This window comes from Amphichorda felina (assembly GCF_050947745.1).
Source record: "Amphichorda felina strain 45539 chromosome Unknown scaffold_8, whole genome shotgun sequence".
Taxonomy (NCBI): domain Eukaryota; kingdom Fungi; phylum Ascomycota; class Sordariomycetes; order Hypocreales; family Bionectriaceae; genus Amphichorda; species Amphichorda felina.
The window spans coordinates 2,562,102-2,587,602 of NW_028145042.1; the positions used below are offsets into that span (position 1 = coordinate 2,562,102).

A 25,501-nucleotide genomic window follows, 5' to 3' on the forward strand; every position below is an offset into this window, starting at 1 on the left:
TCTGGGAAATCAGGCACAGCGTGTCAGCGTCCAGCCTCACAGGACGGGCCCTGCAACCGACTGCATCCGACTGCACAAATATGCACCCAGACCCCTCTAAGCAAGCTAAGGCAGCTCCCACAGCCATCTGTCAGCTTCCCATTCGCCTCTCGATGGCCAATACTCTCCATCTTGCTCCATCTTACTTTTTTTCCTCACTCTCTTCGCCTTCTCCATCTTTGGCATCTCTGCGACAGGATTGAGCTCACTGTATGCAGGGCCCAGGCCGAGGACTGGGCCTGAGATCGAACGAACAGCTTGTCCAGCTTCGCCCTGCATCATTTTACCCACGTATTCGGTGCTCATTTTGTCATTCTGTCAGGCATCATCACCACTAGGGGGACCATGTGTCGTGGCATCTGTCGCTTATTACTGGGAATTTATTCTGCCGCGCTTTGCTGCGCACTGAGGCGAGGCAAGGCCACTCGGTCCCTGTGGAAGCTTACCACATCTCCAGACGCATATGCATCTCCAACACGATCATCACAGGCCGCCATGCTGGCATCTACCTTTCCTGCGACCCATAATGCGGGCATTCTTGTGCGGCAGGTTCCCCGCGTCTTCTGCGGGTTAGTAGAAGCATCAACGACGTAAGACAGCGTCTCCCGCGTCCTGCGCGACCCCGAAAAACGGCTAGCCTTCCTGCATCAACCACGACTTGACAAACTTTGGTGCCGACGTCGGCAACCCGACCCAACGGTTGGGCCTGTGTGGCACCTCTGCTGCCGTGCCGTCCCTAAAACGGTTGTCGTTTAGCAACGGGATATCGGTACAACGACCTGTCAAGTGATATTGACCGCTATTGATGTGGATATTCTCCAAGTGATGCCGAATCCGAGCCCCTTCCGACGATTAGCATGATGGCTAACGACATGTGCATCTCCGCCCATTGGCACGATAAGGGAACAGAATGCCCCCATCGCCAGAATGCCATTGGACTCCCACGCCTGGCTCCCACTCAACCTTACATTTGAACTTGGACAATTTTGTAGAAAGACCAGACCCCACGTGGGAGTACTACTGGCTTGCATTGCGAGATTTCGGACGAGTTCCCCAGCAAACTGCCCTTGAACTCCTCATTGTCTTGTTTACGACTTCACGACGTGGGGGCCAGGTGCCTAGCTTGGTCTCATGTACGAGTGCCTGGCCTCACGGAGCTCGAGATCTCATGCCAAGCGTCGTTGTTATCCCGCGAGTCTCAGTTCATTCAAGTAGCGCAATCCGGGGCCGCTCCAAGGCTCCACGCCCTCGCGCCTCGCCTCTATTTCTCGGGAAGCCGTACCATGTAACCCTCCTCTCCTCCCTCTTGAGTCACTTGGCGCTACAACACCGTTTATTTCCCATTCCGGGTCACTGCATCAGTTGTTCTACTTCATGGAGTCGCCGGCAACTGGAAGCGGGTTGTCCGAGGAATCAGAATTCAACAAGTTGGGTTACGAGTACTACGTCCAGAGTGACTTCACTACCAGAACCCCCCCGCAAGCAGAGATGGGGGGCGAAAAGTGACTCATAAAGTCCAGAGCTTCCCAAAGAACAGGCTCGGAGGTTCAGTTTTGGATGCTCAATCGATGATGGTAAATATTTTCGATTACTACGAGCCGTAAATGCATCATGACCATGTCAATGAATAGGTAACCTACTGGATCGAACGGAGTAAACAGCCGCGTACACGCAAACAACAACAGCAACACATCATATATCCCCTACCACATTCGGCCCCCTGCATGCTCCCACACCGGTGGCAGTGGGATAGCTCCCTGGTTCTTCGCCCAGCACCACTATGCTTGGGTATTCCACCCGACCCAGCTTCGAGGCATGACACGCCAGATCTTCACCTCACCACTGCGAAGGTCATCAAGTTTGAAGCTCTCCATCTTGACCTTCTTGCTCTCTCGGCCCTGCTCCCATGCTCGCACCTTCTTCTTGGTGCCATCCCATTCGGCCACGACGGCTACGTGGTCCGGCTTGCCCACCTCCATGGAGTATTTGGCATGCATGGCACCGTGTTTCCCCTGAAACCTAGCGTTACGGATGGACATGATGTCGCCTGGGCGAATCATGTCGTTCTGCTGTGTCGACGCGTTGGCCATGTTGGAGTACACGAGCGCGCCATATGACCGAGTGCCCACTGGGCGCAGTGCATCCTTAAAAGGTCGGAGCAGCTCTAGCACCAACCCAGCCGGGGTGCCGTCTGCTACCACGGTATCCTTCTTCGCGCTCGCCATCTCTGAGATGGGACGACCGAACCTTTCGTAATAATCTTCCATCTGATCCTGGCGCAAAGGTCGCGGCGGAGGCTCATGCCGCTGGTCGAGCTCCACATTGGAAGCGTCATAGGGGTCGTAGCGTGCAGTCAAGATAGTCTGTGAGTAGTCCTGGAATAGGATCCAAATCTCCCGCGTGATGATAGCCTTGGCTCCCTGATTAGTGGTAGTGGACTCGTCACACTCGAAGAAAATGTCTCTCCTGCCCTGCAGCACCGGCGGCACCTGGTTGGCCTGTTTGAACCATCCGCTCTGCACCGCCAGGTCAATATCGGTCGCAATGAATTCTGATTCCCCAGTAGGACGTTGTATATCCATGGAGCGTCTGTTACTCATGCTCTTCCTCCCCACATCGAGCGACGGACGGCCGCGGCCGCCGGGCGTGTGGGGCGGGGCCCGGCGCTCAGGCGGTGACTGGCCAGGTTGGGCGTCAGGGAAGTAAGCCTCCTCCTCAATTTTGGGAGTCTTATGGGAGTATCCAGGGGTAGCTCCAGAATAACCGTACGGATCGTACTCCTCCTGAGCTGGTGATGGAGAAGGGAGGTCCTTGGTGGGAGGTGGCGGTGGCGGGGCCGCTCGAGCAAAGTCTACCGAGCGGCGCTTGGACTCAGGTGGGGGGGGCGGTTGAGTCGGAATAGGAGGCGGGATTGCTCTCGGAGGTGGAGACGTGGGAATAGGGGGAGGGATAGCCTGGGGGACTTCCGTGGGGGATTGGAGCGAGTTTTCCTCCTGGCTGGAATCGCGCGCATGTGCTTTTAGCGCATCCTTGTGAGGCGCAGAAGAGGCAATATCAGTGTCATAATCACCCTCGTACTCTGACGCTTCGCCTTCATTCTCCTCGCCCGCCTGAGGAGGCCGTGACGGTACCCCCACAGGTGGTTGCATATCCGCCGTGGACTGTCTGCTCAAGCCTCCAGGTCCAGGTGGGGGGGGAGGGGGTGGTCGACTTGACGCTGGAGGAGGTACTGGTGCTGATCCCGGGATTGGGGGAGGCGGCCGGCTACTCCGCTTACTTGTCGTCGTCGTGGGAGATGCAGGTGGAGCATCTTCAGCCCGAGGCGAAAGGGGCGGAGAGCGAAGCGGCAAATTTGGAGCTTGCGACGGCTGAGGGGGCAGGCGAGGCGGCAGAGGAGCTGGAGCACCAGCACTATCGGGGCCTTTGGCGGTTGTCGAGAGCTCATCATCAGACACAGAGCCTTCTGTTGGTGTATGAAGAGGGGCCGGAGGGGCCGGAGGAGGCGGGCGTGCTTAGATTTTGTTAACATGAGACTTCGTAGTTGAACGTGCTTGACGACTCACCTTCTGATGGGACAGGAGGAGGGGCAGGCCAGCTACCAGGCACTGGCGGAGGCGGGCTCAAGGGATTCTGAGAGGCTAGGGGGAGTGTTAATGACAGTCAAAAGGGTTGCTATGTATGAGCACTTACCAGTGGGAGCAGGGGTCAGGGATGGAGTGGTCTCATCATCCTCTTCTGCCTCTAGTTCGTCCCCGAGTTGTCGTGCTGGGACCGGGGGCGGGGGAGCTCGCGCAGCAGGCACCGGCTCATTCTCCTCCGCGCGAGCTGCCTCCTCCGATTTTCTGGGGCCGCCCATTCCCGGCAGAGCCATCAAGGTCGGGACAGGCGGGGCCGCTTGAGGAACGGGTGTAGCTTCCTCTGGCTCCTCCTCAACAGGCGCTGATGCCGAGCTCTTCTTCTTCTTCGACGACCCAGCACCTGCGGCTGGAACAGGCATTCCAAACATACCATGGAATCCCATTCCGCCACTCATCTTGGCCATGCGCGCCCGGAGTTCTTCTTTGCGTTTGACCTCAGGGTCGACTTCCTCCTCTTCCTCATCTTCCTCGTCTTCTTCCTTCTCCACTTCACTGGCACTTTGCGTCTGCTCTGTCGTATCCCGTGGAGGAAGACCAGGGGCAGAGGATGACACTACTGACGCACGTGGAACTGGACGAGAGGGCTCGTCGTTGTCCTCGCGCTCTGTCGTATCGTCCTGTCCTTCGGTAGTATCGCCAGCGCCTGACATATCCGCTTCGTTGCCGTCATGGATAGACTCGGCCGGATGACCCTTGGAAGACTTCCTTCGGGAAGGCGGAGGGGCAAAAGAAGCTCCATCGTCAGTAGAGGTCCTTCGAGCCGACTCATCAATCGACATGCGTCCAGGTAGGGGTGGGACGAATGGGGCAGGCTCCTCCGTTTCGGCAACTTCCTCTTCAGGCGCAGGCGCAGCCTCGGTCGGCTTCTTCGGCGGCTTCTTCGGTTTCTCCTTCTTTGCTGCGGAATCGGCATGGCGCTGAGCTTGCTCCCTCTGTTGCTGCTGGAGCAGTGCAATACGTTCCTTCAGAGTGGTGGGTTTGGGCTGGTCCTCATCCTCGGCCGCCCCCACATCTTCACCCGGAGCAAGACCCGCCTTTTCCGCCTGGTCCTTGTTCTCTGCTTCTCTCTCTTTAATTTCGGGGTCTTCGTCACGCCGGTAAATCTTGGAGACGGGTGCCTGCTGCGGAGGAGGGACGTAGGCGTTGCGGCTAGGCGGAGCAGCTACGAAAGGCTTCTTGATAAAGCCAACACCTCCACCTCCACCTCCGGCACTGAGACCACTAGGCTTGAAAGGTGCAATTGGAGGAGCGGCAGGCTTGTTGAACGCTGCGATGCGGTCCTTGAACGAATTGCTCTTTGGCTTCTCGGTCACAGGTGGCGTGCCAGGGGGGTTGGGCTTGGAAGACTGGGGAGATGTCGCAGCAGCCGGTTCGTTAGACTTTGCGGCTGGCACAGGCGGTGCCGGAGTCTGGGCTGGGTGCTCGACAGGCTTGGGTGGACCGGGGACCGGGGCCGCAGCTGGTTGAGGGGGCGGGCTTTTCGCGACGGGGGCCTCGGGCTCTTGTATCTCGGGCTCAGGCTCGGGTCCAGGAGCAGGAGCTGGCTCTGGTTCGGATGTTGCAGTCGGAGGTTGAGGAGGGGGCGCTGAAGCTTGCTCAGGCGACTTAGGAGCTTCGGCCTCCTTCTTCGTACGAGTCCTGGCGGGGCGAGGGGGGGCAGTGGGTTCGATCTTCTCAACGAAGTTGCGAGGAAAGATGCCCTCCTTCTTGACGCCGTCGGCATCTACGTACTCGCCGCCGTACCAGTCTTCGTCGTCCTCGTCGGTGACAGCGATGACCTGACCGAGGTCGAAGTTGAGGTCATCCTCGTGGGGCGACGAGTAATCGTAGAGGGCCTTGACGCGGAACAAGGCAGCCATGGCGAGGGGATGGGGGGCGTGGCACGCCGTGCACGCGCTGTTAAGCTGCTGTCTGTCTGCGGGAGACCAGATGCGGGCTTTTGGGGGGTTTGTGGAGATGGGAGCTGGTTCACCTGCTTGTCGTAATATGGACGAAAGTCGGCTGGTGTCTGTCGAGACGGAGAGATGGAGGTGGATGTGGGGCAGTGCTGTGTCAGCTCCTGGGGGGGCTCTCTGAGAAGCTGGGCTAGAACTGTGGGGAGGAGGCGCCGCCTTTCCGCAGCCATCCGTAGCAGGCTAACAGCTGGTGCTTTGTCTGATACCCGAGGTATCTCTCTCTAACACTGCTTAACAGGAAAACGTCGTGCCATGAGGCAGGAGAAACTGGAGATGGATGAATCAATAACGCAGATGCTAAATTCCCAATCAACAGAAGGGGGCGAGCAGCCCGCCAACGCTGCAGCAGAGAGGCTGTGAACGCAGCTAACGACAGACGCGGTAGCGGATCGGCACCCACCGGCGACGTCAGCGCTCGCCGCCGCGTTAAGAGTCGCCCCAAAATCGCTCCCACCGAAACCAAGAAGCAACCAGGATCCAGCCAGATCTCTCACAGGCTTTTCAACTACCAGCTGTCCATACCTCTAGGCAGGCCAGCTGCAGTAACACGAAGTCCAATTCCGTATTTCAACATTCTATATCACAACCCCTTCTATCCGTACAGGAGCGAGTAGTGGCCAATGCGGGAGCTTTCAAAACCCCTTGTGAAACGTGAAGCATAGAGGCTTGAGAGTGACGGCATCAATGCCAATAACCTAAATTCCCCTCAATGCCACAGTGTGACCCAGTGTCTCGACCCGTGATCCTCAGAAATGGTCAACGTATCGGATCAGTAAATCGCCACCATCGATCTATCAATGCATGTCTTTGGAGAAGCTTCCCCAGGGCCCACGATCTAGGGTAGGCGGTCGAGTTTAATTGTCCATCCTATGCCTCACCCAGCCAGGGGCTTGACAGCGGAGTGGTAAATCCGAAGAAGCCGCCAATAGTACAGATTCGCGCTCATGTTGATTTTCCTAAGAGCTTGTAGACAGATCCTGGGGCGCCACAGGTGTAACAATCATGGTATGATAATGCGACGCACAACTCCTAAGGTAGACGTAAAGTACTGACCTACTGCTAACATTACTGGTGCATACGGAACCTCCGGGTCAAAACAAACGGTCAAGCCAATATGCGGCAGCCCGCAGCCAGATAAAAAGCTAGAGTGCTCTGGTAATAACGGATGATACACGTTGTGTACGAAGTACCTGGCACTACTACCTACGAAATAGGTGACACGGAATGCTCTTTTCCTCAATCACTCGTCTTTGAACGAGGTTTTTGTTTGTCAAGCATCGATGAATCGCTGCTATGAAAATAATTAGCTAGTCTAATGCGGGATTATAGATGTTAGCCTTGAAAGGCGAATGCTGTGGAGAATGTTAGAAGCTTGCAATCTCGAAGTTACCAAACCGTAGAACTTAAAAGGTCCAGGCAGATCCACCAAGGCCATCCCACTTCTTCTCACATGCTCCACAACTTGAACGAACGTTTCGTTCTTTAGACACTGTCACCTGCGAGTACATCGGCGGCAACCTAGAACCTAGCACATATTGGATTTGCTATATCTACTCTCTAAAAATCCAACAACACATTTCACGCCATGGCGACAGACTCTTCACACCCAAAGGGCATCCTTAAGAAACCCTCATCCGCCGCTCCACCCTCCCGCAGACCCGATCCCAAAGACGTCGCCCTCCAGCACGCTCAGATCCTCCAGCAACGCAAAGATCTCGAAAGTCAGATCCTCGACGACCTCATCCTTCTCTCCGAGTACCCCAACTTGACCACCGACGCGTCGCGCCCCCACCCGCAGGACGCCACCGACTTCAAGGCCCGCGTGCGCCTCTTCCAGCCCTCCGACTACGACGACCTCATCGAGGAGCGCAACGTCAACGGCCTGTGCGGGTACACCCTGTGCGGGCGGCCCCGGCGCCAGACGGGCCCCGGCGGCGAGTGGAAGATTGCCGCCAGCGGGCAAATTGTGCGGCGGCGCGACGTGGAGAAGTGGTGCTCGCAGGCGTGCGCCCGGCGGGCCCTCTACGTCAAGGTCCAGCTCAACGAGACGGCGGCCTGGGAGCGCGCAGGCATTCCGGACATTGAGATTGACCTGGTCGACGAGGACAGGTCTGGGGAGACGGAGGACGACCGCATGGCGCGCAAGCTGGGCGAGCTGGAGCTGGATGGCAAGCGCCAGGCTGCCAGGGATACGGCTGCGCTGGCCATGGAGCGTGGCGAGACTTCGTCCCTCGCTCAAGGTCCGGCGGTGGAGGTTACGTTACGAGAGAAGGCGGATGTCGAACCCCCCGAAGCTACGTCTGACGAGGTGTTTGGGGATGAGGACCATCTTATGGTCGAGGGGCACAAGATCAAGATCGGAGATAACCCTAATACAGCTACGTGATGGAAGGGCAAGTAGATGAGGATTCACGAGAAACCAGTCATCAAGACTTGAGGCCAGCCTGCGCGTTAGGACGTCCCGAGATGCGCAACATGCATGTGTCTGCTTCAGCAGCATGCAACAGCTGGGTTGAGCCGTGAGCATGTTTGGGTCACTGGGAACGAAGCCATAGTCTACGCAAGCGCAGACGGCCGTCACACGTAACACCAAGAATCTGCAGAGCAGGGGAGGAAATTGGCGATCAAGTATCATCTCCGGACGTGTTGTCCAGAGAGTCAACGACACCTTTTGGGGTTGGAAGATCCTTCTTTGAGATCTATGCACTCACTACTGTCCTAAGACGCCATGTAGCTGAAAGAAACCCTCGCAAGTCGTAACATGCCAAGACACCCCAAAAATATGAGATCCCGCCCCAAAATTGACTTTTTTTGTAATCTTCGTTCCGCACGCTCGTCGTGAAATCGTCGTTTAGCGGCGGTCGAAGCGGCGTCCACCGCGCTCGGGGACCTGGGTCTGGGTAACAGCCTGGGCGTTGATGGGGATGTTGTCGAACTGGGTCACGTTAGCACGATGATGGCTAGATGTTGGAATTTGGAGGGGGAAAACATACGCCGAGGTGCTTGAGCAGGTCGCGGGTCTCGAGGTCGACGTCCAGGCGGCCCTCGTCGGACAGCTGGGCGAAGTCGAGAGCGGAGATCTCGGGAACGTACTGATCCTTGCGCTCACGCTCCTCCTCCTGAAGCTTGAAGGAGATACCGCGGACGGGGCCACGCTGGATACGGCGCATCAGATGGGTGGTGTAACCAGCAATCTGTATGGCAACGGGTCAGTTTTTCCCAATTCCAATTTCCCTCTCGCGTTCTAGGCTTTTTATCGGCGGTTGTGCTGACCTTGTTGCGGAGGCGCTTGGAAGCAATGATGGCGATCTCATCGCAGATGCGCTTGTTGGTCTCGAAGTCCAGGGTGAGCTTGGGGTAGTACCGCTCAATGATGACCTTGGCGGACTTCTTGACAGTCTTGGTGCGGACGCGACCCATTTTGGCGGTATTGGCTTGGGGTTAGTCGTTAGGCGTTGAGAGGGTTGAAGAAGTGTCGGTCGTGAAATCAAGAAACACCAGAAATTGGTGGTTTGCATGGTGGGGCTGCCACAGGAATTGCAGTTAGGGCTGTGGGTAGGCACACGTGCGCCGTCACGTGCTGCCAATTGTTATAGCTAACTCCACTCTGCCTTATTTTGTCAGCCAATCATGGAACACGACCACAGAGAGCTGAGAGCTGTATCGCCGCTCGATGAGAAAGACAAGTCCTAGATATTGTCTGTACAACACAATTGGGTTATATTCCCTGTCTATTATACAAGTACATAGGATACATTTCGTGCCTTATGAAGGGCAGCCTCCTCTCATCATACAGGCGCAATCAATCCCCTACTGAAGTTATTGCTTCGTAGGCGGGTCCAGCCCATAGCTGCTCGAGCTGCTCACGATGTCCTTCTCCTGCGCGGAAGACGCCTCGAGGCCTTCTTCAAGCACCTCCTCTGCTACCCTCTCCATACGTTCGCTCTCTAACCCGCTACGCCACTGCGGAGGCGCGGGAATGTTACGCTTCAGCGGAGCATTGTTGTAGATGGTCGACTGACCCTTAGACTCCTTGGCTACGACCTGGGCCTCCGCGCCGGCCTCGCGCACCTTGACCACAACCTTGCCCTCAGGGTCGACGCTGGCCGTGTAAGGATCCACGTAGGCCTTGGCACCACCGAACGTGTTGATGTCTATGTGGGAAATGCCGTTGAGAGGTTTCTTGTCGGCACCCCTGCCTCTCACGTGGCGAATATTGAACTCATTGTTGCCAACGGGCACGCTGGCAACAAAACCGCCAACACCGAGCTTGGCAGGCAGTGCGCCAAATCTAGGCGAGATGATTCTCGCCAGGACGGGCGCCCGGTGGGCCTGTGGGCCGTAGACAGAGTGGTTGTCCATGACAGCGTTTGTTCGTAGGTAGCTGATACCGGCCGACGGGTGGCTCGGGGGCGGACCAGAGGTACCGTACGGGCTCTGGCCGATCTGGGAGCTGTCGTCGTCATGCCAGAAAATGCCGCTGTTGGCGTTGAAGCCGATGGGCTTGCCGAGGGGTGCAAGGTCGAGAAACTTGGAGATGAGTGCGTAGAGCGAGACGCGATCGTCGCGAAGTAAGCGTAGATGCTGTGTAAAGTTTTCCGCGGTGATGTCCTTGACCTCTACCTGAGGAGGCAAGGGCTCTCCGGCTTCACGGGCTTTGGTGTTCTGACGATTGGTGATATGCTCGGCCAGGTTCTTCCGGAGCAGTGCCCTGAATTCGGCGCGCTTCGGTCGGACGTGCTTGTCGAGGTACTTCATGAAGTCTCCCTCAGACATGCGAGCCAGCCATGGGCCCCGGAACTTCCAACGCTTGTCGTCGGCACTGTTTCCTCGGGCGACTGTGAAGTCCATGTCCTCCTCAAAGACGGATTTGGGGTTTGCGGCGGAAGAATCGTTGTCTCCGTAGTAAGATTGTCGGAGAGGTTTTCGGACTTCTTGAGGAATCGACATGGCAATTCGCATCTCGCTAAACTTCTCGAGCGACAGGGAGTGATCGGCGGCGGAGGCGTAATCGGTGATCTTCTCCACCGAGTCGAGCTCCTTGATGCGCACCAGAGGTGTGGTGGTGGCCATGGTCTGCCTGAGGGGCAGGGATCGCTTGAGGCCCCAATCTCCCTTCTCTCGCGAGCCCAGGGGCGACGTGATGGACTGGTGCTGCGGAAAGGGTCTCGTCGAGGTATCGGACCCGTGCTGGTTCGAGTTGACCGAGATGATATCAGGGAGGGGCTTGGGCATGGCAAACAGCCGAGACGACCGCAGCAGCGCGCCGCCTGGCGACACAGTGCGGGCCCCCATCTCGAACGATGTTTGGACTCGCGGTTGCGCCGTCAATTGTTTGAATACGGGACGATTGGTTGTCGAGTTGAGCTTCGACGTTACGCGATAGGAAAATATGGTTCATGGGTTTCCCCGAAGATGAGCCGACTGAGCGCCAATCAATGATGCGGGCCGGCCTTGTCGTCAATTCACGGAGCAGTGCCGCTTTTAAACGAGCTTCAATCGATCCAAGTTGGCACTACGTACTAACTAACTAGTTACTACATGTAGGAGTGCTGGCAACCAAATTTAATTGATTACAAAAGTTATAATAATTTTAGTAAGACTGACGTGTTCGATATTTTTGGTATATATTTTCTGCGCGCAAGACTTGCTGGGAACTTCGTCTCAGTCTGGTCAGGAGCCGTTGCAACTTTCAGTAACATTGAATTAATGAGTCAACTCTCAGTGATATCGAGTCGAATGGAGCGCATCAACACCATTTGACTTTGCCAAATTGAAGAAAAATAGGAAGCCTCTTGTATAATATTCCCGAACCTTTCTCGTATACTGACATATAAGCTGGAATCCATATAAATGGCTGAGGTCATGATGTTCAAGTGGATGTGTTCAAGATGATGTTCGGTACCGACTTGCATCTGCACGTCGTGACCCGCCTTAGTCTTTGATTCATTAGTATGATATTGTCTGGGACTAAACAATTAGTTCCCTTGATATGAAGAAGGTTGTAGCAGAAATAAAATCTCGATAGTTGAAGAACGTCCATATGACCTGAGACCCGATGACTGCTGGTTACAGTGACTCGGGATTCACATGAGATTTGCTAAATTACATGTACGTGATAGATGTATTTCACACCCACCTCCGCGGGTACATATGTGCTGGCAGATAATTGGGCTTTCAAATGCTGTTGGTCCGGAACTGGCGTGCAATATGTATGACTGGACAATATTGCTCAGTCTGGGAGGGTGGCATCTGTCTGATCGCATAGCTTGCTCAAGAAAATTCCAAGGTCGGTGACGAGGGATGAAGAAGTATATATATACCCCTTAATCTCTGGTGCCGCCCTCTCCCCCTCTGTTCATCTTTCCATCCATTGTCTCTTAACATCATATCTGGCCCCCCTCTAGCCTCTTCTTCTGGCAACATCTCTCGTAACCGAAGTAGCCTTGCACTATGTCAAGTGGAAAAAATTGCTCAAATGAGCACAGGTCTCCGCTACCTCTTATAGACTACGGTCTCACGCCATATCGACGGCGAACCCAGCACGTGTCCGACATGTACGATGCAGGGGCTAGGCTGTGGACAAAGAACGACCTAGTGGATATCGAGCGGCAGCTCGAGCAGAGCGCTTCGCTGGACAGATTTACTCTCAAATGCCTTGATGGCACAGTGGTCCAAGTAAAAAACCCCTTCTTCGGGGTACGAAAGCCAATCTGGTATGGTTTCGTCTTCGTTAATGAGTGTGCCCCCCATATTAAGGTCGACTCACAGGAAACCATTCGTCAGGTACAGAGAGTACTGGACACTCGTCCAAGAAAACTTCGACGGTCCTCAGGAGATGCAGTACTGCTCATACTTCATTGACTGGAAGCACCAGTTGGCCCGAGACTTTCGTGGAAATGTTGAAGACTGGATGAGGCTCTTCGAGATGAAGAGACGCCTTTGGATGGAGAGTATCAGCTGCGAGTCTTTCAAGCGGCAGATTGGACAGATTCTAACCGCCAACCCCGGTGTGAACAAAGTCGTCTGTTTCGGCCTGGGTGACATGGCTCGCAGACCCCCTGAAGTGACAGAACTAGGCCCAGGGGAGAAAAAGGGTGAGCCGCCCAAGTACATACAGAAATCAGACGGCGACGAAGTCCACGCACAAATGATTCAACATGCAGCAGCTCTGACTATTGTCGAGGAGATCCGCTGCCTTCATGGACAGACTGGTGGGGATTCGGTCCGACTACTGACACAAGACCCCCAGTACACGGATGATACCAAGGCCCTTTTGAGGAGCAAAGGCTTTGAGATTATGGGTGACTTTGGGGCCGGAGGGTTTGGCGAAGTTGACGACGACTGTATTGTGTTTTCTGCATGGGTCTCTGAGCCTATCAAGCAAATCGTTGCTGACCTTGCTCCACCGGCTGGCTTCATTACTCTGGCTAACCCAAACCCATTCAACAGATTCAAGTAAGTCCCTGGAAGTACATGAGTTAGACTAGGGTTCTCCAGAAGAGTATACAAGTTGTGTCTAATACGTATAGTAAACCTTACAGAGACCCAGAGTCCCCGCGAACACGGGAAATGTGGCGGGACTATGAAAAATGGGAGTTCCCAACTTCATCTGTCGAAGTTGAGATGATGGGGGGACTTCACAAACTGTCAGTCTTCTCAAGGAACAGAGAAAAAATAGACTCTTTTGTTGTTGGATTCGGAGATCCAACTGGGGGACTCTGATTTCTCACTATGGCTGAATTGATCTACATAAAATCTTTTCGAATTGTATCTCCGTGCTACAAGTGCCATCTCAATAGCACCTGGAACTCTCAGTCAATAATGCCGAAGAGTTCTATGCGTAGGTCGAGTCAGAATTTGTGCGATTTATACCTACACGTATGACGTACCTATGACGCAATCGGGAGCCCCTTATGCTCCCTTGAATCTTTTTCCCTGATACCGACATGTACGCGACCTCCGTGCTCGCATCATGGTCAGCTACTACTAAGACTTCCGGTCACCATATGGCTAAAGCCTCTGCAGGTGTGCCTTACAAGTTACAACCCAACCAACCCCTCACTGTTGCGTACGGATAATAGGGTTAGGGTTATAAGGCGTTGATCTCCAGTTCATCCTCGGGCAGAAATTCCATAGCCAAAGCTATTTATGTGGGCCTGATTCTAATGGCCTAAAATTTGGTAACCCGTCATTTCGGTAATATACTTTCTCCCAAATCAAACTCTCCAGCCATGCCTCCACATGCAAGCTCAACAACATTTAATTTCCTCGACCTGCCGCCGGAGATTCGAGAGAAGGTCTTCCTACTTTATTTCCGATCGGTTACCATAGTTCGGGGTATTCAGACCAACCATGGGCAAGGATCGGAGAACCCCCTGGCCATTCTGCAAGCCTGTCGTCAAATTTACCATGAAGCTGCACCACTTGTGCTCCCCAATACGCACGTCTTCTGCAAGGGCAATGCGGCCGTGATAGATGTTCTTGGCAGACTGAGCCCTGCGCAAATCACTCAAATTCGACACTTGATAGTGCACCATTGTCCGATCGGCTTTAAATTATTTCCAAATATTCGAGATTCACAGATTGGTCCTGCGAATGGCAACCTCCAACAGAACCATGATCCAGACGATATCAGCCATATCATGGGCGGGGCAAATCATCACGAGGACGAGTTTGGAAATGGCGTCCGATATTTCCATCTCGGCGAGATCTTGGAACTGTTTCCTGGCCTGCAGCTTGACCTCCTTGAAGTGCGTGTCGGTGATACTAGGGGGGGTACCTTTATTAGCCACCAAATCATCGACTGCTTCGGGTCCCTACTCGAAGCTGATGGCTACCGGAGGCTCTGGGTTGACAAGACCCCCAGCGACGGTAGCGAGGGTTATTGGCCCGCCACTACGTCCAGTTGGAGGTGGAAGAGAGCTGTAGATACCAAGTTCAAGCCGCATGCTTCATCGATGATACAAATCCAGCTACGCCCAACAGAGTGGGAACAGTGGGATAGGCGTCAAGTGTTGCATAATGCTGTGGATGCAGGAATCACCCTAGTAGAAGCCGCTTGGGATAGATGCAAGAAGAAGAAAGAGGGCCATGGTCGCGAAGAAGATGCCGATTTTATAATCGACAGGGGCGATGCAAACTTCATTGTCAAGCCGGATAGCGATCGGGTCTTGAGATGCATCGAGCGGTACCACTACCACGACGAAACGCCGGACTTCTTGAAGAGAGCATCCGACGCCCTCAGAAAGCTGTTCAGAGAGAATAGCTGGGACACCATTAAAGCTATGGATGGATTCAACGATGGCGCAAATGATGATGGTGAGGCTGCTTATCTTTTAAGATACAGCTCTGGTGGAGGTATGATGAGGACTTGGAATGTAACGCCGTACCTGTATGCTAGAGGGTCATAAATAGATTATGGAAGCATTCGGATGGCTGGTTATATAGAGGAGTTTGACTTGCAATGCCATTATTTTAGAAAATGTACTAGGAAGTCCTTCCTCCTTCATCACACTAACAATGGGAATGTATTAAATGTAGTTTATTGTCTTTCTCTTTGTATCTAAAGTGATAAATATTTATAGTATGTAGATGGGCTAGAATTTATGTGTCCTGGTGCAGAACCCGTTTGTGTAGTTTCTCTATGAAGTTGATTTAGGGTAGTTGGGCATATCTCCAGCGCGATCCAGCAGCACGGGCGCTATTCCTCATTTGGAGTGCCTATGGCCTGAATCTCAGAACCGCAAAATGTTTTCCCAGTGGAAGAGGACAAGAACTGAACATTGAACCCGCATCACGACATTATGAGCAGACGATAGGTTTTCTCACGCACAAGAACTATATCCCGACCTGCATAGTGTTTTGCATGCGATTTTAAAGGACGACCGAGGAGGATGCAGGCGGCCAGAAGAATGGCGTCCAACATTTACCACTCGCCTGCTCTCACATTTGAGCTTGTTTCAAAATGCTCGGTGAGTTCATTCACCTCCCACCTCCTCCTCATCCTCGCTAACCGCCATCACAGACGACGCGCGCCCGCGCATCGAATCTCACTCTCCCCCATGGCCCCGTCCAGCTCCCGATATTCATGCCCGTGGCCACGCAGGCCTCACTCAAGGGCCTCACGCCAGAGCAGCTCGAGGAGACGGGATGTAGGCTGTGCCTGAACAACACATACCATCTTGGCCTCAAGCCTGGCCAGGACGTCCTGGACGCGATAGGCGGTGCTCACAAGCTCCAGGGCTGGAACCACAATATCCTCACAGATAGCGGAGGGTGAGCCAATCTCAGACACCCTTCCTTTTGATGCTCACGCTGACCCCCTCACAGCTTCCAAATGGTCAGTCTCCTGAACCTAGCCACCATCACCGAAGAGGGCGTCCGCTTCCTCAGCCCCCACGACGGCTCGCCCATGCTGCTCACTCCAGAGCACTCCATGTCCCTGCAGAACTCCATCGGCAGCGACATCATGATGCAGCTCGACGACGTCCTCGTCACCACCTCACCCGACCACGACCGCATGCGCCTGGCCATGGAGCGCTCCGTCCGCTGGCTCGACCGCTGCATCGCCGCGCACAAGAACCCGCACACGCAGAACCTCTTCTGCATCATCCAGGGCGGCCTGGACCTAGACATGCGCCGCGAGTGCTGCACCGCCATGCTCGCCCGCGACACGCCCGGCATCGCCATCGGCGGGCTCAGCGGCGGCGAGGCCAAGGACGACTTCTGCCGCGTCGTCGAGGCCTGCACCGCCATGCTGCCGGACCTCAAGCCGCGCTACGTCATGGGCATCGGCTTCCCCGAGGACCTGGTCGTGAGCGTCGCGCTGGGGGCCGACATGTTTGACTGCGTGTGGCCGACGCGGACGGCGCGCTTCGGCGCGGCTATTACGCGCCACGGCGTCTTCAGCATGCGCAATGCCAAGTTTGCGCGGGATTTCGGCCCCATCGAGGACGGCTGCGGGTGTGCGGCGTGTCGTCCGGAGAGTGAGGGCGGGTTGGGCATCACAAGGGCGTTTGTGCACCACAATGCGGCCAAGGAGACCGTTGCGGCGCACCTGCTCACGATTCATAATGTGTGGTACCAACTGAACCTGATGCGCGAGGTGCGCGAGTCCATCATTGAGGACAGGTTCCCTGCGTACATTCGGCAGTTCTTTGGGAATTTGTATGCGGATAAGAAGGACTATCCGAGCTGGGCAGTGAACGCGTTGAGGATGGTTAATGTGGATTTGATGGAGTAATTATGGTCATTGGGTATTATATGGAAGTGAGCCTAGAGTCGTATAGATACATGGTATGATTTTCGAAACAGATTGAATACCCTCTTCTCCCGCGGACAGCAAACATCACAAGCAGACATCACCCTAAGACCAAGCCTGGGACGTCACACCGCCCGGCCTCGGGCTCAGCTCAGGCAGAGGGCTGTTGAGCGGCAGTTCGCCGTCTGAGTCATTGTGGGCGCGGCTCTGGTGGACCGTCGTAGTCATCTGGATGCTGGAGATGCCGCGGCCGTGGAATGACTTGGGCAGGCTCGAGGAGAAGCGCCTCCTCTTGCTGGTGCTGACGTCAGATGACTCGCTGATGTTGGCGTAGCGGGAGGCTTTGGAGCCCTCGCTGGAGGCCTTGCTAGTGCCTAGGGTGCTCTTGATGCGGACGATGAGTGGGCGGAATAGGCCGGGCATGCTGGGCATGCAGGCGCATACGACGCCAATGTCGATCTCGATGCCACCCCATATGGCCATGGGGACGGTGTCATCTATGCGGGCCATCGGTTAGCTTGGTTCTCTGGGATACTAGTCCGTTCTAGTGTGTCTTACAAGTCGCATTTGCCCCCCGTGTGTACAAGTCAATGAGCGTGAGCTTGTAGATGCTGATGGCGACCACTCTGAAAAGGGGGATCATGGTGTTAGGAACAATGCCTTCGAGGAATGCTGGACTGCCTTCACTTACACGAGACCCATGCAAAACATGGAGGAGACTAGCAGTTTCCTTGTCCTCGACAGCTGCAGCCTGGCCACAAAGGGCAGAGGGACACCCATAATCCCTGCCAAATGTTAGACCTGGAACTTGAGCGACAAGTTGTCGGGAAAGGTAACAGTGGACCCACAGAAGTCATTGACAAGAAGGACGACCCAGCCAATCCACAGGAGGAGTTTGGAGTTGACGCAGTAGCCCTCGTGCATATCATCCCACCGGTTCCAGAAGTAGGAGACTGGCATGCACAGGAGAATGGTGGACATCATGAGTGGGAAGGACATGACAATGGTACTGATGAGAGTGATCCACATGAGGCGCCGCGCCTTGTTGTCGATGCGGAAGATGCGCATGTAGAAGAGAATGATGGACACACGGATCAGCAGCCGGGCGATGATGTAGAACATGGCCATGATGTAGAATGCCTGCAGGGGGGATAGTCAGCCAGGGGTACGAGCGAGGAAATAGTAAAAGACCCGTTACCTGGAGCTGCTTTGTGATATTTTCGTGTTGGACTGCCCACATGTCCTTGCCAAACTCAAATTCCTTGTCTGCCACCCATGGCGAGTCAATACTTGTGTCTATGTGTGAATGGGAAGATGGAGTATCAGATCAGGTAACGGGGGGCGCATACACACTACTCCAACGGCAGTATAGGCAATGCAGATCAACTATATGGTAGTCAGGAATCCGACCAGTTCCTTGGGATGGGGGAATACTGCACAGTGATCACATACCATGGCAACAAAATTGGCCCAGTCATCCCACCATAACTTCACGCCTGCCACTAGCCTCGCGAGACCGCGCGTGGTGACAACGACGGCGGCTATGACGATGAAGACGAGGAGGGTCGGGACGTAGCTGTGGTCGACTCGCGGTTCAACGCCACATGATGTGTAGCTCGCATTGGCGGCGGCTGATAGACACAGATTAGGCGCGTGCTCTTCCCGATACCCCGGAGGCTGATCATACTTAGCACGTCTGGGATGGTGCACGAGGCCTTGACACAGGCGTTGACCTGCGCCTGGAAGGCCTCATCTTGACAAGTGCACGCTATGTCAGTCGGGTCGCACTCTGATTTGACAATTGCTGCTTTGAAGCACGCGAGCTGTTCGGGGTTTGAGTCAGCGGTCGGCAAAGGGAATTCAAGTAGAGGGGGACTGACTGCGCAGGATGGCAACGAGGCTGCCATGGTGCAAAACTTGAGCTTGCCCCAGCCCTATGCCAGGCTTCACGATTATTCTCCTTCGGAAAAGAGTCCAAGGGGGCGCGAAAGCGGAGAATCTGGCAAGGCAAAGGGATGCAAGCGTCGCGGTAGCCCTCTGCGGTTGGGCGGCGGAGTGGGCTGGGGAAGTTTTGACCTATGTAGACTGGGCGTTGTTGAAGAAGTCCCTGAAGAAGGGAACTAGCTGTCAAGGATGCAGTGATTAATCTGCATCATGGATGTTTGATCTGGTTGATTGATCCGATAGGAAGATAGGACTGTATCCCTCCGGGGCCGTTCGTGGCAACATGAACTACATGTAGGTAGGTATGTAGGTAGGTATGTAGGTATGGATGAATGTGTGTATATTTAGTGGCCTTGAATGGCACCCGAGGGTTGCACCAAGCGACTGAAATAAACGCAGGCAAATCCTGATGACTTACCCGTCTTACAGAATATCAGGCAGCATGCAAGGAGGTCCCCAAATGCTGCATGCTGGTTGTCAGATGGATTTCGTGCTGGGTTGCATCCACGGGTCGTAGTGCGTGCCATGTACTATGTATGTACATGTATGGGCCTGGATCCTATCGGCCTTACGCTGGCAAACCGCCATGAATGCGACAGCTCGCCGTGGCGTTGCAGACACACAGGGTCGTATTCTACAGCCACCACTGGCGGCCCATATGCAGTTGCGGCCCATAATGCAGCCGTGAGACGTCGAGTTACGTGTGGATTTGCTGCCAAGGAGGAGTAATCATGGCGTCTGCCGTGTCACTCGCGTGTCAGCCGGCTTGAGAGACAACCCTGTCGTCGGGTAAATCTCCCTATTGGGGCAGCCAGCATGTACTGTTGAATCCAACGTTTGCCAGTAGTACACGATCAAGATCGAAGGGCGGGGGATTCGTAGGATCAGGCGTGACGGCATACTACCTCTATTGAATGGACGGGGTGGGGAGGGAAACATGGAATACACGGTAACACGGGGACGTGGAACTCTTGACGCATTTGTACTAGTAGCAGCACGGAGAGTATACGCGGCCCCGGCAGCTTCTTCTGTGGGCCATCCTGGGAACCTTGGATGGGAACCTGGGCTGATCATCGCAATGGTTCTTTGGAAAGCCGGGGTTCGGCGGAGCACGGACACACGGGCTGGCTGGACGTGGTGGACATGGTGGACATGCATGTGGTCAGGGCCCAGCTCCCTTCCACGGAATGTCTTATGTTCACGAGGGATAACACGTATTATTATATGTCTGCATTCCGGTGCCCCCCCGACTTGCACAAAGGTGTAATACTATGGTCAGAAAGCTGCTATATGCCATTCGGCATTCTTGATTCCATGACATTGGCGGCCAGCCTGACACCTCGACTGCATGTGATACGAGACAGATACACCGTGTAAGCCAGCGAGCGTGAAACCAACGCCTTGTTGGTTCGACTTGCAGCCTGAGCCAACAGTGTCGCAGTTATACCTGTTGGGCCTTTATCAGACCTCTGCCACCTGGACGTGTGTCTCGACAACGTCTTCGCTGTCACTCCTCCCCAGGCCCATCCATCATTGACAGCACCACCAGTCCACCACAATGAGCCGGCCGACCGAGCCCATCCCCGGCCCTCCACCGCTGCCCATCCTGGGCAACCTGCTCGACCTGGACCGGTCCAACACCATCAAGAGCTTCAACGACCTGGGCAAAAAATACGGCCCGCTGTACAAGCTGCGCCTCGCGGGGTCCGACCGCCTCTTCGCCACGGGCTACGAGGTCATCCACGAGCTGTGCTCGCGCAAGGACTTTGTCAAGATCCCCGTCGGCCTCGTGCGCTCCCAGAAGAGCCTGACGCCCGAGGGCCTCTTTACCGCTGACCATGGCGAGGAGTGCTGGGATCTGGCACATCGCGTGCTCATGCCGGCCTTTGGGCCGCTGTCCATCAAGGGAATGTTTGCGGGTGAGGACTCTGAACGATTGCCGCCATCTTATACGCGAATTGCCCTGCTGATAATGCTCAGAAATGCACGACTTGGTCTGCCAGCTGGCCCTCAAGTGGGCGCGCTTCGGCGACGAGTCCCCCATTGATGTCGCTGGCGACTTTACGCGCCTGACGCTCGACACCATCGCGCTCTGTGCCATGGGCATGCGCTTCAACTCATTCTACAAGGACCAGCAGCACCCCTTTGTGGACGCCATGATGTCCACCTTTGCCGAGTCCCAGCAGCGCTCCGTGCGCCCGTCCTGGCTGACGTCGCTCATGTGGCGGACTGACCGCGAGTTCTCCGAGGGCAAGGAGGCCATGTATAGTGTCGCTGCCGAGGTCATTGCGCGCCGTCGGGCGAAGCCGAATGAAAAGAAGGATCTGCTGAATGCCATGCTCAAGGGGCGGGATCCGGTTACGGGGAAGCCGCTGTCGGACCAGATCATCACGGACAACATGATTACCTTTCTCATTGCGGGTATGTCTTGTTCTATTTCATGGAGATGAAATGTGACTAATGTGTGATAGGCCACGAGACGACATCAAACCTCTTGGCCTTCACCTTTGCCCTCCTTGTCCTCAACCCAGAGATATATGCCAAGGTGCAGCACGAAGTCGACATGGTGCTGGGCACCGGGTCCATGACCCCCGACCACGTAGTGCAGCTCCCGTACATCAAGGCCTGCCTCAAAGAATCCCTGCGCCTCTTCCCCCCAGCTCCAGGCTTCTCGCTCTCTCCCGAAGGCGACCAGCCGACCGTTGTAGGAGGCCAGTGGCTCTTCCAGCCCGACGACTGCTGCGTCATTCTGCTGGACGGCCTCCACCGGGATACCGAGATATACGGCGAGGACGCCAATGAGTTTCGTCCGGAGAGGATGCTGGATGAGAACTTTAACAAGCTCCCGCCCCACTGCTACAAGGTGAGATAGTCCCTCTCGACCTCCCCCATCGCCAGCTAGCACTAACTACTTATGACAAGCCCTTCGGTCACGGAGCTCGGTCATGCATTGGTAGCGAGTTCGCCCTACAGGAGGCCATCATGGCCACTGCCATCCTCATGCAAAAGCTCGAATTCTCCTTTGTCGACCCCGAGTGGAAGATGACGACCAAGCAGACGGCCGTCCTCAAGCCGCACAACCTCTTTATGCACGCCAAGCTCCGTGGCGGCGCCGACGTCGTCTCCCTGCAGCGGGACCTGTTCCACGGCTCTGGCGATAGCAGCTCCGGCGCTTCTACCTTGTACCCCGGAGAAGAGGCCAACGGGGATGGTGCCCTGCAGCCCATGTCCATCTTCTACGGGAGCAACACGGGGACGTGCGAGAGTCTGGCCGAGAGGCTGGCCGTATTTGCCAGGCAGCGCGGGTTTAAATGCACGGTAAAGGCACTCAACGAGGCGGTCGACAGAATTCCCATTGGCCAGCCGGTGCTATTTGTCTCTTCCACGCACTATGAGGGTCAACCACCAGGTCAGTCATATCTCTCTATATCTACTCCTCGACAAACACAGGGTTAACGGGAGTGAAACAGACAATGCGGCCGGCTTCATCAAGTGGCTTGATGGCCAAAAGGAGGGAAGCCTTGACGGCGTCTCTTATGGTGTTTTCGGATGTGGCAATCGTGAGTGGCTCAGATATTGTTGCTGCTGGCAAGGACATGAGAGGCAAGCTGACAATGATCTGCAGGTGAATGGAAGGAAACATTCCAAGCTATCCCCGCTCATATCTACGATTCCATGCAGAAACTGGGCGCTCAAGCCATTGCTGCTAGAGGCATGGCAGATGCCGGAGAGGGTAACATGATTGGCGACTTTGACACCTGGCAAGCAGACCACCTCTGGCCAGGGGTATCTAGCATTTTTGGCACCCAGAGCATCGACATGAATGTTGCTAACGGTGTTAGCAAGCTCGAGAAGCTTCCCAATGGGACCGTTAACAAGGCTTCTAGTCCTTCACCTACCACACTGGCCGTAGTTGAGGAGGTGAGGCAGCTCACAGAGGGAGAGGATCGCCCAAAGTACCACATGGAGGCCCAGCTTCCCGAGGGCGTCACGTACGAGGTCGGGGATTACTTGGATGTTTATCCTCGGAACTCTCAAAAAGACATTGAGAGACTTGTTACTGTCATGAAGAGGCTAAACCACGACGAGAAGAGCCCCCTCGTGTCGGTGCTCAGTTTGGACCACGAGCTCAACCAGCCGACGAGTATCAAGGTAAGTGTCCACGCTAGATTATAGGGTGCAGGACTGACATATATCAGCAACTGGAAACCCTGCTCGGGGCCTGTAATGTTCCGGAGGAAAAGGATGTCCTAGAATCTATCAGCAGAACCTTTGCCGAGACACCCGCAACCCGAAGACCGTCGGTCCTGTCGTTCCTCGAGGCGTACCCAGGTATCCAGGTCTCTCTCAACCAGCTAGCCACTCTACTCCCACCAATTCGGCCACGCCCCTATTCCATATCTTCAACGCCCCTGGTATCCCCATCGCGCTGCACGCTCACATGGTCACTGATCAGCCGCGAGACCACCAGCCCCGGCGCCAGCGGTCAAGAAGAAGAGGCACACATCCGTGGACTTGCGTCTCATCACCTAGCCAGCCTCAAGGGCGGCGACTCTCTATCTTGTGCCGTGAGACCCGGACAGTCGCGATTCCGACCCCCTACAGATCTCACCACCCCCATCATCATGATCTGTGCCGGAGCCGGCGTCGCTCCCTTTGCAGGATTCGTTGCCCATAGGGCCGAGCAGCTCCGCCGGGACCCCACGCTCCGTCTCGGGCCGGCTCTTCTCTACATCGGATGCCGCAGCGCAAAGCACAAGCCCTACACGGTGCCCGATGGTATCGGCAGCGACGTCGTCGACGTGAGATATGCGTACTCACAGCCTGGCAGCGCCGACGAGGGGTTCCAGGGCTACGTGCAGGACAGGGTGTGGGCGGAGAGGGGCGAGTTCATGGACCTGTGGGAGCGCGGGGCGAGGGTGTACGTGTGCGGTAGCCAGGCTATCAGTCTGGGGGTCAAGGGAACGGTGCGGCGCATCTACGGGGAGTCAGGTGATGGAGGGTCCAGGGCGGATGCCGAGGTGGATGAGTGGTGGGTGGAGATTCTGCGCGAGAGATATGCTGTCGATGTATTCTGAGGGATGCGGTTGGGATGGCGGCGCTTAGAGTATCCCTGTTGGTAGTTTGGTACTCACTGGTATCGATCCATGTACAAAAAGTGTTGGTTTGCTTCTTAGGAGCCAACAGCCCAAGATCCATGTTATCAACTCATCACGGCGGTTATTGACCCATATCTACGCGGCCTTGGCAGCCAACTCCCAATGGTCGACCAACGTCGTTCTTCTGTGCAGCTTGCTGTTCTTCGGCCGCATCCGGCGGCAATTGATCCAATTGCGCAGGTGTCATTGCTGTGCCCCCCCATTCATGTTGACAGTGATATGCAGCACAGGGGATCCAGGCAGCAGACGCTGCAGACAAGGCGGAATCCCTCGCCGTGCTCATTGCTGTCCTGCCGTGTTGCCGCCCTGCCAGGGAGGACTATGTGAGACCGAGACCACCGTGCATTCGGGTGGTTCCGGTGTTGCCTCACATAAGAGGCTGTGAATTGTCTGGTATTGCTGACCTCGGTAGTATCGGTACTGCGTGTTTGCATCTTTGGCTGATGCAGGACTACGGCGGTGGAAATTCGGTGTAGGTACGGATACGGATATGCGCCTGGTACATGTAGTATTCCGATGGGCCGCCCAGAACCCTGTGTCATCATCAACACAGAGGGTCCCCGAATCCCTAGCCGAGTTGGACACTGCATGTATATGTGCGGGTAATGCAAAAATATCTATGACGGTATTGTGTCCGCGTCGCAACGGCCGGCAGAGAGGCTGGGATCGCTACAGGCCTCGCGGTGCGAAATGCCAGTAGCAGTAGTATTACATGGTACAACCCATTCCGGACTGTGGGGTGCCATCAGTGTTCGGCCCCCAACCAGATAGGCTTGAATCGACTATCTGTACCGAGTTATGGGCGTATCGGTAGGCAGAGAGCCGATGGATTCGTGGGGATGCTTACCTGCTGACCTGTGCTCGCCAACTGCCGTGGTGATCGACATAGCTGAAGGATCGCGAGACGCCTGTCAGCCTCGACGCGGGTCCGATGTCTGACGGGCCAACACAGTGTTACACTATGTACTATATTCTTACATTGTGCAGGCAAACTAGGAAAATGTCCGTTGGCCCGGATAAGCCCATTCCTAATTCATGAATACACCCATCGTACGATGCAGCACCTCGCGCACACCTTGGATAGCTCTTGTCTACTCCATATGCAGACTTGCGAGCTGTCGCAAGCATCCAGGCCCCGGGGGGAGATTGGAGGAGGGGGGGTTCTTGGCACATCGGCCGATGAAGCCGACCTGGATGTTGGATGCTACGCTGTGGCTGGAAAGGGAGTACTTCTGTGGTACATGCCCAAAGCGCAGGTATTTTTAGCCGCGAACATATGATCCCATCGTGAAGGTTGATCCCTCCGTGCATGCAGCTACGGACGCTGACCCTCGTGCTGAGTAGAACCAGAGGACTCCCCTCGTGCGCTATGACTCGTTGCGAGGGCCATGATGACGCCCATACTAGCTCTTATGCCTGGACCAACAGCGCAGTCGCTTCCCACCCCTAGTTGCACCGGTCATAATGAATGCCGAGGGGTATGAGAAAGAGGGATTCCAGGAC

The 25,501-nt window shown here is 55.3% G+C and overlaps 8 protein-coding genes across 8 annotated transcripts; 4 read left to right on the top strand and 4 right to left on the bottom strand.

Annotated features, from left to right (window-relative positions):
- Positions 1-1,817: 1,817 nt before the first annotated feature.
- BBC1 (SH3 domain-containing protein) lies at positions 1,818-5,536 on the bottom strand (the record flags this gene model as incomplete). The annotated part of the gene is made up of 4 exons (XM_083197834.1): positions 1,818-3,149; positions 3,317-3,550; positions 3,603-3,634; positions 3,730-5,536. The coding sequence occupies 4 exons, from the start codon at positions 5,534-5,536 to the stop codon at positions 1,818-1,820; spliced, it is 3,405 nt and encodes a 1,134-aa protein (XP_083047302.1).
- Positions 5,537-7,217: 1,681 nt separating this feature from the next.
- Positions 7,218-8,018, top strand: ACO1O0_008471 (Rtr1/RPAP2 family-domain-containing protein; the record flags this gene model as incomplete). The annotated part of the gene is given in 2 exon segments (XM_083197835.1): positions 7,218-7,454; positions 7,470-8,018. The coding sequence occupies 2 exon segments, from the start codon at positions 7,218-7,220 to the stop codon at positions 8,016-8,018; spliced, it is 786 nt and encodes a 261-aa protein (XP_083047303.1).
- Positions 8,019-8,483: 465 nt separating this feature from the next.
- RPS17B (40S ribosomal protein eS17) lies at positions 8,484-9,052 on the bottom strand (the record flags this gene model as incomplete). The annotated part of the gene is made up of 3 exons (XM_083197836.1): positions 8,484-8,567; positions 8,626-8,826; positions 8,906-9,052. 3 exons carry the CDS (start codon positions 9,050-9,052, stop codon positions 8,484-8,486), a joined length of 432 nt encoding a protein of 143 aa, XP_083047304.1.
- A 399-nt stretch (positions 9,053-9,451) lies between these two features.
- On the bottom strand, positions 9,452-10,927 carry ACO1O0_008473 (mitochondrial 37S ribosomal protein bS1m; the record flags this gene model as incomplete). The annotated part of the gene is made up of 1 exon (XM_083197837.1): positions 9,452-10,927. One exon carries the CDS (start codon positions 10,925-10,927, stop codon positions 9,452-9,454), a length of 1,476 nt encoding a protein of 491 aa, XP_083047305.1.
- Positions 10,928-12,187: 1,260 nt separating this feature from the next.
- ACO1O0_008474 (uncharacterized protein) lies at positions 12,188-13,094 on the top strand (the record flags this gene model as incomplete). The annotated part of the gene is made up of 2 exons (XM_083197838.1): positions 12,188-12,331; positions 12,429-13,094. 2 exons carry the CDS (start codon positions 12,188-12,190, stop codon positions 13,092-13,094), a joined length of 810 nt encoding a protein of 269 aa, XP_083047306.1.
- A 2,628-nt stretch (positions 13,095-15,722) lies between these two features.
- ACO1O0_008475 (tRNA-guanine(15) transglycosylase-like protein) lies at positions 15,723-16,877 on the top strand (the record flags this gene model as incomplete). The annotated part of the gene is made up of 2 exons (XM_083197839.1): positions 15,723-15,910; positions 15,965-16,877. 2 exons carry the CDS (start codon positions 15,723-15,725, stop codon positions 16,875-16,877), a joined length of 1,101 nt encoding a protein of 366 aa, XP_083047307.1.
- Positions 16,878-17,000: 123 nt separating this feature from the next.
- ACO1O0_008476 (uncharacterized protein) lies at positions 17,001-18,023 on the bottom strand (the record flags this gene model as incomplete). The annotated part of the gene is made up of 4 exons (XM_083197840.1): positions 17,001-17,392; positions 17,454-17,521; positions 17,587-17,680; positions 17,744-18,023. 4 exons carry the CDS (start codon positions 18,021-18,023, stop codon positions 17,001-17,003), a joined length of 834 nt encoding a protein of 277 aa, XP_083047308.1.
- Positions 18,024-20,397: 2,374 nt separating this feature from the next.
- Positions 20,398-23,917, top strand: ACO1O0_008477 (uncharacterized protein; the record flags this gene model as incomplete). The annotated part of the gene is given in 8 exon segments (XM_083197841.1): positions 20,398-20,628; positions 20,641-20,758; positions 20,820-21,260; positions 21,311-21,702; positions 21,762-22,248; positions 22,310-22,399; positions 22,465-22,991; positions 23,039-23,917. 8 exon segments carry the CDS (start codon positions 20,398-20,400, stop codon positions 23,915-23,917), a joined length of 3,165 nt encoding a protein of 1,054 aa, XP_083047309.1.
- Between the last annotated feature and the right edge of the window lie 1,584 nt (positions 23,918-25,501).